The sequence below is a fragment of the Acanthochromis polyacanthus genome, chromosome 7, assembly GCF_021347895.1.
Source record: "Acanthochromis polyacanthus isolate Apoly-LR-REF ecotype Palm Island chromosome 7, KAUST_Apoly_ChrSc, whole genome shotgun sequence".
Classification (NCBI taxonomy): domain Eukaryota; kingdom Metazoa; phylum Chordata; class Actinopteri; family Pomacentridae; genus Acanthochromis; species Acanthochromis polyacanthus.
The window spans coordinates 6,776,987-6,787,785 of NC_067119.1; the positions used below are offsets into that span (position 1 = coordinate 6,776,987).

General features: G+C 37.8%; 1 protein-coding gene across 1 annotated transcript in view; it reads right to left on the reverse strand.

Annotated features, from left to right (window-relative positions):
• Nucleotides 1-4,727, reverse strand: part of adamts3 (ADAM metallopeptidase with thrombospondin type 1 motif, 3) — a 214,131-nt gene extending 209,404 nt beyond the window's left edge. Inside the window, exons 1-2 of the mRNA XM_022195042.2 lie at nt 4,234-4,727; nt 3,938-3,959 (exon numbers count right to left, since the gene is read on the reverse strand). Coding sequence (XP_022050734.1) covers nt 3,938-3,959; nt 4,234-4,293 — 82 coding nt within the window. The 5' untranslated portion in view covers nt 4,294-4,727. The remainder of the gene's footprint in view (nt 1-3,937; nt 3,960-4,233) is intronic.
• Nucleotides 4,728-10,799: the final 6,072 nt, after the last annotated feature.

The window sequence follows — 10,799 nt, forward strand, 5'->3', positions numbered from 1 at the left end:
TAAAGTGATGATGATGCCGATACCGTGCATTCATCAATTACACTTGAAACTGTCAAAGCAGGTATTCAATGACTAAACTCTGAGGTGGACAAGGGAATATTCAGAGATATGAAGTTAAAACAGACTGTAATGCAAAAAGACACCAATAAAAATAATCTTAAACCTCCAGCGTGGAACTTTTGTCTCCCCCTTGTGGCAGTGAGAGTAATTACACAAGCACTTATGCCTCATTGTTGATCACTCTCTTGTCTTGAGTGTAATCCTTCCTCTGAACACCAAGTTTCTCATAATCTGGAGCTAATCTGAAGACTTTTCTAAGTTTTTCCACCATACTCCTGGTTGCTACAGTTGCTTCTCTTTAACTTTGACAAATCAGTTATTGCTGGTTGACACAAGACACACTGCTACTGGTGCACCGGCATGGAAACGTAACCACAGAAAACATATTTAAAACTCCTGTATCCAGTAAAATCCAAAGAGATTTGGTTTTTACTTCCTGCACTCCAACTGAACCAGACTGACATTTTTCCCACTATGTAGAAAAGCTCTCACTCTCTACATGACTCAGGTCTAGAACACTCGAATACAATAAATCTGGTGGATGCAGTAAGAATATTCGTACATCTGCTTTGTTTGGTCCATTTAGATCGAACTCAAGTTCATTCTCCATTTTGTTGAACTGTTCTGAACACAACAAGGAAATAATCCGAGTTCGGTCACAATGAAGTCTGAAGGGTTCGTATATGGCGATTCAACCCTTAAGAGATCTAACAAGCACTTAGATTTCTGGGGTTTTAAGCTAAATCTCTTCAGCAGCCAGAAGCTCTCTGCACTCTATTCTGAACAACATCAACAGTTGCTATCTGTCAGCCAGAGAAAGACTCCCAGTTTGACCTGCACTATCCATAAACTGAGCTGCCTTCATGATATTTGGACAAAAACAACATTCTATGATGAAAGTTCTTCTTGAGTTTACTTCCTTCCTATATGCAGACAAATCCAATCTGGAGAGAGAAAGGACTAAAAGTCTCTCTTGGCTTTTAGTGATACACGAGGCTTCACGTGATTTTAGTTTTTTTCTGCATCAGAAGAAACCAAACCAACAGGAAAATTCAACACATTCTCCCATTCATGCACCAGAGGAAATCAAATCTAAGCAAAACAACTCTGCCTGTAAAAGTGGTTATCTGCATGAGGTCCACTAACTTTTGAGATATTTTTTTTAAACAAAATGTCTAATATCTCTGATTTAGGCTTCCTCAGTGTAAAAAAAAAAATCAGTTTTATTTCCTCCTCGGTGACAATAAACTGAATATCTTCAGGTTGTGGGTCAAACAAAACATTTGAGGATAATGTTGTACGCTTTAGGAAACGCTAGTTGATATTTTTCATGATTTTCTGACACTTTACAGACCAAACAACTGATTGATTAATTCAGAAAATAACAGACAGTGAAAATAAACTAGTTTTACCAAGCATCAACTATTTTGTTAATCGATTAGGCGGCTTGAATGGAAATTAGAGGAATAAAAGATTCTAAATTCTCTGATTCCAGCTTCTTAAGTGTGAATATTTTCTGGTTTCTTTCCTCCTCCATGACAGTAAATTGAATCTCTATGAGTTGTGGACGAAACAAGATGTTTGAAGATATGGTCCGTTGTATGACATTTATGACATTTTATCGACCAAACAACTGACTGATTTATAAATCGGCAGAGAAAATAAGTTTGCTTTAACTGACGTCAACTATTTTATTCTGCAGTTAGATGGTTTCAGTGATTTTTAAGAGTGAAAGAGTCCAAATATTCTTATTAATGCTTCCTAAATGTGAATATTTTCTGGTTTCTTTCCTCCTTTTCGACAGTAAACTTAATATCTTTGGGTTGTGGATAAAAGAAGACATTTGAAGATGTGATCTTGAGCTTTGCGAAGCATTAGTGGACATTTTTCACCAGTTTCTGACATTTTATAGATCAAACAAAAACCCAAATAATTGCAAAAATGATAGACAGATTGATCAACTGTGAAAGTATTTGTCCATTTTGCCTAGCATCAACTATTTTGTTCATCGATTACTTGGTTTGAATGACTTTTAGGGAAGAAAAAGTCTGAATTCTCTGTTTAATGCTTCCTAAATGTGAATATTTTCTGGTTTCTTTCCTCGTCCTTGACATTAAAATGAATCTCTTTCAGTTGTGGATGAAAGAAGACCTTTGAAGATGTGAGCTTGGGCTTTAAGGAACACTAGCTGACATTTTTACTAGTTTCTGAGACTTTTAGACCAAACAACTGATTGATTTATCAAGAAAATGACTGACAATGAAAATAAACTACTTAATTCTGCAATTAGGGAGTTTGAATGACTTTTACAGAAGACAAAATCCCCAATTCTCTGTTTAAGGCTTCTTAAGTGTGACTACTGTTTGGTTTCTTTCCTCCTCTTGGCAGTAAACTGAATCTCTTTGGGTTGTGGACGATACAAGACATTTGAGGACGTGATCTTGGACATTTTTCACCCGTTTCTGGCACTTTATGGATCAAACGACAACTTAAGTAATCGCAAAAATGATAGACAGATTGATCAACTATGGAAGTATTTGTCCGTTTTGCCAAGTGTCAACTATTTTGTTAATCAAATACTTGATTTGAGTGAATTTTAGGGAAGAAAAAGGCTTCAGTTCTCTGTTTCAAGCTTCTTAAATGTAAGTATTTTCTGGTTTCTTTTCTCCTCTATGAGAGTAAACTGAACATCTTTGGGTTGTGGATGAAAGAAGATGTTTGAAGATGTGATCTTGAGCTTTGGGGAAACACTAGTTGACATTTTTCATCAGTTTCTGACATTATGGATCAAACAACTTCTTGATTAATCAGTTGGCAGAGGAAATAAGTTTGTTTTAACTGACGTCAACTATTTTACACAGCAGTAGGTTAGGTTAGATGTTTTCAATGACTTTTAAGAGTTAAAAGACTCCACATACTCTGATTGAGCCTTCCAAAATATCTTTGGATTGCGGACACAACAAGACATTGGAGGATGTGATCTTGGGCTTTAGGAGACACTACTTGACATTTTTCCCCAATTTCTGACACTTTATAGACCAAACAACACCCCAAATACTCACAACTATGGAAGTATTTGTGCGTTGTACCTAGCGTCAACTATTTTCTTAATGAAATAGCTGGTTTGAATAACTTTTAGGGAAGAAAAAAAGCCTCAATTCTCTGTTTCAAGCTTCTCAAGTGTGACTACTATCTGGTTTCTTTCCTCCTCCCCGACAGTAAACTGAATATCTTTGGGTTGCAGACAGAAATCAGACATTTGAAGATGTGATCTTGGGCTTTAGGAAACACTAGTTGACATTTTTCTGACCTTTTCCAGACCAAACAACTCATCGATCATGGACCGATCAATCAACAATGACAGGAACTGCGACCTCAGAAAACGCAGAGGTGAGAAATGAAGCAAAACCACACGGAATGAGTGAAGCGGCTGCTTTACAAGGTCGATAATGGCCACGTAGGGCCAACAGTGGCAACCTAAAAACCACAAACCCTCCACCTCAGCCAGCTGTCACGCTGCTGCTGCTGCTGCTGCCTGAAGGCCCTGGAGGTGTTCAGAAGATAACAGCGAGCGTAAAAGGATCCTACGTGGACGCCGCTGCAGCTCACTTGTTCCTTAACCTCAGAATGGGGAACAGATGTGCGGGATTTAGAAGTGGAATTTTCTTTTCCTGTATAACAAAGCCCTTGAAGCGGTCCACTCGTGTAATATAAGTGTGTGTTGGAGGAGCAGGGTGGCAGAGAAGGGGGGAAGCTTACACCGACTCCCCTCCCACTTTGATCTCACAAGTTGTCCTCAGTGGCTGCAGGAGAAACTCTCCTCACAACTTAGATCTAATTAAGGGAGTGAGATGAAGACAAATGCAGCAGGACTTACCCTCTTTATCTACTTCACCAGCCTGTGAGGGGGAGAGAGAGAGAAAGAAGGAAATAACATGAGATGTGCAGCAGGGAAAGCTCACTGCAGAGCTGCTTGTAAAAGTGTAACAAAAATGCCTCTATTTTACATGTCTTATGTAACCGGCTACACTCATGCGTGTGCAGTGTCAACATGGATTTCACAGAAGGAGCAGTGTGCGCGTTTTTACGCAGCCGAAGCGTAAAAAAAGGAAAAACTTTGGAGACCTGTTGCTTTTTCTCGCTGCGTTTGGAGGAAAGCGATTCGTTTCTTACCTTGTCAGCTGAAGTCAGTGCAAATCCTACAAGGAGTAAAGCTAGTGACAGGACAGCCATCACGAGTCTGTGGAAACTTTATCCCAGCGTGGAGAAGAGAAAGAAAGACACAAAAAAAAACAGAAAAAGTTCTCTACGTGAACCGGCTCATTCAGAACTTATCAGGAGGGAGTGTTGGAGCCTCAGTTTGGCAGAAAATAAAAAGTTTGATTCACAGAGTAGTGAAGCGAGTTGCGACACTTTGTCAGGGAGTCGGTGTTTGTGGGTGCAGGACAGACACCTCTGGCTCCGGAGCTGCGGACTGAAGCAGCTCCTCAGACCTGATCCGAGCTCTGCTGCTAATAAACCGGAGACCAGCCCTGCGTGACGTCACTCCGGCCTGTCCTCGAGCCCGGGCGCGTGGAGGGACCGAGGAGGAGGAGGAGGAAGAGCAAACCTCCAGCAACGCCTCCAACCATCCCACAACCCTCATCACTGGACAGCAGGAGGAGAGAAAATCAGACATAAAGTTTCCTCCTGACCTCCTCACAATCAGCTGATTCCAGATCTGCTGCAACTTTAGAGTATTTAAGGAAGTTTTACCTTCATGCTGTGAATATTTCAAGAGTTGCAGAACTTTAAAGTGCATTTTTGCAGCATTTCTGAGACCACTTAATATTATAAACTGCTTTCTCAGAATCAACTGTTTGTTTTGTTTTTCAACAATAACTTTTGTATATTTAATTAAGTTTTACCGTCCATCATTTTGGACATAACTGTGGCATTTTGCTCATGTTTCTAGTCATCTTGGACATGATTTTGTCATTTTGAACATGTTTCTAGTACTTTTGGACATATTTCTAGTCATGTTGTCCTAAATCTTTTTTTTTTAATGAGGCTCAGAAATGCTGCTAAGTTTCATCCATCTTCTATGTACTCTGAGGGCCTGAAACTCTGAAAACATTTATAGTATGAAGATTAAATTCTGCAAAGTTTCACTAAACATACTAGAGTTATTGTACAAACCGAATCAGCTGACCCCGAGGGCGTCGAGTAGGAGGCTTTTTATGCCCTAATAAATAAATGGATTGATGGTGCAGCAGTGATCTCATGTCCTGACGTCCCTAAACTCACTACGTGTCAGACAGATGTGTTTGTTTCTTGATTTTGAATGATTTTGTTCGTCTTGAACAGTAAACTTAAACAGAATTTAGTGTTTTATCTCTTCTTAAAGGTAAATATTACAGTTTGTGCTCCACAGTTAGTTTACAGACTCAAAATATTATGAAAATCTTCCAATGATATTTAAAAGCCCTCTCTGATCACTGATCAAAGCCCAATAACTCACTACTCTGTGTGTTCAGAACCTCATACTATTATTATTTACATATTTAGGGGGTCAAGGTGTTCTGACAAAGCAGTGGCGTGTAAGATATTAAGACTCTACTCCAGGTATCTGCAGAGCTCAAGGTTGTTCAGTTTGGCTTTCTGGAGCTGCTACTGATGGAATTTATGGAATTTAGGTGTTTGCTTATCGCTGAAATTTAAAGGTTTCTCTCTGATTGTTGGATTAACTCCTAAAAACTAATTTCTGTATCTCAAAGTTACATTTTTAGAAGTGTTTTTTCATTAAAGTAACAAAATATTACAAAAATGAGACACAAAAAGACAAAAAAAATTAGACAAATTAGAAAGGAGTTACAAATTAGACAATTAGACCTGAAACAAAACAAAAAAGAGACAAAAAAAGTTGACAAAAAAGTTACAAAGCAACAAAAAAAATGGACAACAAAAGCAAGACAAAAAATCCACAAATGACACAAACGAGACTAAAAACGAGAAAAGCACGAAACAAAATAATGATACAACAAACAACACAAGTGAGACAAAAAAAAAGCAAAATGACAATAACACTACACAAAACAACAAATAAAGTAAAACCGTAAAATGACAAAAAAAAAGACAAAAACATGAACAAGACAAATAGGAAACAGAGTAAAAAAATCAGAAAGAAAATGACACAAACATGAGACAAACGACAAAAATCAGACAAAAACAACAAAAACAAGACAAAATATTACAAAAAATAACACACAATATGATAAAACAAGACACAAAACAACAAAAGTGAGAAACAAAATGACAAAAAAATGAGACAAACGACACGAAAACAAAACAAAAAAGAGACAAAAAATTACACAAAAAAGTTGCAAAACGACAAAGGATTACATAAATGACACAAACGAGATCAAAAATGACAAAGAAAAGGAACAAAATGACAGAAAAAAGACAAAAAACACAAGCGAGACAAAAAGGAAACACAAAATGAGAAACATTTGAGACAAACGACAAAAATCAGACAAAAAATGACAGAAAACAGCAAAAATTAGACATTATTACAAAAATGAGACACAAAATGGCAAAAGTGAGAAACAAAATGACAAAAAAATTAGAAAAACCACACAAAAAAACAAAAAAGAGACAAAAAATTACACAAATATGTTGCAAAACGACATAAATAGACAAAAAAATTACACAAATGACACAAACGAGATCAAAAATCACAAAGAAAAGGCACAAAATGACAGAAAAAAGACCAAAAACCACAAACGAGACAAAAAGGAAACACAAAATGACAAAAACATGAGACAAACGACAAAAACCAGACAAAAACAAAACAAAAAAGAGACAAAAAATTGAACAAAAAAGATACAAAGTGACGACAAAATAGACAAAAAATTACTACCGCAGGCCGGATTAGACCCACTGGAGGCCCAGTTTTGGCATGCAGGCCACATGTTTGACACCCCTGCTTTAGAATCTACTAAATCATGCAGCTGGTGCTGCAGCTGGAGCACACCAGCTCACCTCCTCAAACCTCCAGTTTTTCATGCTATAAGGCCTTAAAATGGTCATTATCAGCACAGATTATCACCAAATGTTCCTGAAGGTTCCTCCTTTACCTTCTGTTGTCACCCAGTTTAATGGAGCTTTATAAACTATTCTAATAGATTTTTGACACAAAGAGGAACAAAGATGTTGTCAGGATGAATAAACTAGAAAACTCTCATCATTGACCCTTAATATACGTTTAATATTTCAACTGTTTTTCTTATTTACTTGCGTTTTCAGCAGTGTTTGGTGAACTTTAGTTGGCAAAGCAACTTTGTTACAATTAGAAAAAGATCACGATTTGAGTTCAAATACATGTTGTTGCTGTCACTCCATTTTGTACCTTTCCAGGTGAGTCCTCCACCAGTGATTTACCTGCACTTATTCACCACAAGAGGTCGCCAGCATCATCATGTGTGCTCATGAATTATTAGAAAACACACAACCAAATGCACAAAACCAATGCTTGTTTATATGACTCGATGTTAGACATGAAACGGCCTCTTTACAATAAGCAATCGTATTTATTCTTTAATGTGCAATAACTTTAGTGTATTTTATTCATAAATTGAACATTCATGAATACGGGAGACAGACACATTAAAGTTTAAGGGATGAAAACAGCTCTGATTTCTGTTAAAATCTGCAACCGAATCAATATTACATCCACTCCAGGAGTCACAATCCCAAGTCTGGTATTTGTTTAGTACAAAACCAACTTTGAGCATCAATATCATGGGATTAAACAGACAGAATTCAAAAGTTATGTTGTTTAGGCATTGTTAGGCATTGATTTCTATTTTGGCAAACATCTCGTTGATACTATTACTATAGCTGCTGATTCATATCTGAATTTTTATTTACTGGTCCATTCTAATATAGAAAAGGATCAGAAAAGGTCAGGTAAAGGAAGGGCTGTAACATTATAAAAAATGTATTAAATCACACCACAGTTACTTCTAAACACAACATAGAGGGGAAGAGGTCTAAAACTGATTCCCCCTCAGAACTACTCCTACTCTGGTGTTTTTACTATTTCCATCATTTCCAGCCTTTTCTCCCCCCTTGAGATCAGTCGAAATGTGACCCCCCCCATCGCAGGTGACTAATATTTCCCCCAAGAATAAATCAATTCAGGACAAAAGTACTGTTGTGGAGCGGATTATCTTTTCTCATTTCTTTAATCATCTTGTGACCCCAAGCGAGGCCCTGACCCTCAGGTTGGACACACTGCTCATACTGATGGCGCCACCGGTGTGAATAATTAGAAAATCTTCCTCAACTGAACACACAGCGGGACAAAAAAAAAAGGAAAACAGAGATAAGATAAAACATTATATAGAACTTACTAAATTAATTTCAGCTTTAGTAGAAACATTTTATTTTTAACTGTATTTCTGTTGCAGGTTTCAGTCTTAAAATATCCCAAACAATGAATGAATTTTCACTTGAAGCGTCTGTGAGAGCGGCAGAGTTCCGTCCTTTCTCGGCCGACTGAAAAACTCCTGAGGTCTCCATGATACACCGGGATCGCTGGGTGTCGCAATCATTTGCAATAATATGAACCTCCTCATTACCGGCTGCACATTGCTGTCTTTGTCAGGGGACTCTCTGGGGTGGAAATGCCAGAATTTTAGGTTTCTACCAGTAGACCGGTGGGGTTTTTGAATAATAATAACGCAAAAAGTCAGCGTGAACAGAAAGGGACACCCCCAGTCAGAGCAGCAGTCTGATCTGTGAAACTTTTGGGGGAATAAATTGGTGTAAATGCCTCCATTGGATGCCGACTTAACAAGCAGGAAAATGGTTCGGGTCTGAATAGCGGGAACTTATAAATATTGATGGGCTCACATGAACAAGACACGAGCAATTACAAACCACCAACCTGCAAACTACAAGTGGAATGACAGCATGAAGGTGTGGAGGCTTTAATTAAGTTTTCAGCCTTCAGATTTGGTGCTATTGTAGATTATTAGATTGATACCGTTGCAGTAGATGTTGGTAGGGAGTCAGACTGTGCAATGAGGTTGAGGTTTCCAGTCAAGGACACCAATCTGAATGGGTGTGAGATGATAAACTAGAATGGTTTTTGAAGATCCCTTTTTGTGAAAGTGAAGTTTTTGACTTTGTGAACATATCTATATGGTGTTTTTCTTATGTAGTGAATGCTGTGGCTGAGCATTTCCACCTTAAAACTGCAGCATTTGAAGGTGGAAATGCTCCACGCTCAGTTTCACATCTCCAAGGTTTCGTACGTAATAAAACTCTTTAACTGACTGTCTTATTCTTGGGTTTTGCTCAGTTTATTTCCTGTTTTATTTTGTTAAGATTCCTCTCCTTGTGGTTCTCAGTTGTTTTACTTCCTTCCGTTGTCTCTGTTTCCCTCCTCCTTTGATTTCTTTCATTATGTCTCTTCATTAATTCCCAGTGTGTACACACAGTTAAGTCTTCCTTTGGTCTAGAAAAGGATCAGAAAAGGTTAAGCAGGAAGGACTATAATATTAAAATGGCTCTCTTCTCACATCCCAGCTCTTCTAAGCATTGAAGAGGACACAAATAGAAAAGAAGAGGTATAAAACTGAATAAAATGCACTGATTTCCTTAAGAACTGCTCATGTGTTTTTACTACGAACCTCTTATACCGTCAGTTCCGACCTTTTTTGCCTCGTGTGATCAGTCAAAATGTTGGGTTATGTTCAGTTTATTTCCTGTTTCATTTTGTTCAGATTCCTTTACTTGAGTGCCTGTTGCTTGACTTCCTCCCTTTTGTCTGTTTCCCTCCTCTTTTGATTTTTTTTTATTATGTCTTCCGTTGCTCTTTAGCAGTATATTCTGTTTTCTCCAGTTCACTGCCCAGTTTTGTCTTCTGGATCACACCTTTGATTGCACATTGTTTACCTCGTGTTCACCTGGCTGATTCTCCTGGTTTGTGCAGTTAACTTTTTGCATCCTGTGTGTTTACCTACTGCCTTGGAAATTCTCTATCTCGGGTGTGTCTATGCATTCAACTCCCTTTTTCCTTAGTTTGATGGGGTTTTTTTTGACTGGATATACTTTGTTTTTTTGGTTCTCCAGCCATCGTCTATTACTCCCCTGCCAAGACCCAAATGCAGACAAATGGTAGGCAGGTTGTGATAATACAACAAAATTTAATTAAAACTGACCAGAAACCAGAATCTGATCAAAATATATATGACTGGATTGCTTCAAATTGCAACTTGATGATGAGTAGTTTTACTGTGTTGGACTCCATAGATCTGCACATTCAAGAGGATTTGACAGTGCAGAGTTACTTCTAGACTATTGTAAGGGAGGAAGGGATTCTTCTCATGTAAAGACACTTAAAATTTAAATTTGATACACAAAGTTGAGTTTTTAAACTACGAGCCATAAAAAAGCAGCCAAAGCCAATCAGTAACAGTCCCACAATTGTCAAACAACCTTGGGTTCATAGTTTATGGGAACTCAATCTCACTACCAGTTGGTCACAAATTACATCCTGTTGCTTTGTCAGAACACCTTAGCACCCATTCACACACTAGAGTCCAAAAGATATCTAAAAACTGGTAAGCGCCAGAAAACATGGCATGAATCTGTATATAAATGTTCCTTTCAGAAAACCAGACGTTTGCTGTGTAATATGTGCTTATAGCTGTGAAAATGTGCATTTTTGCTCAACTTTATCAGGTAATTTT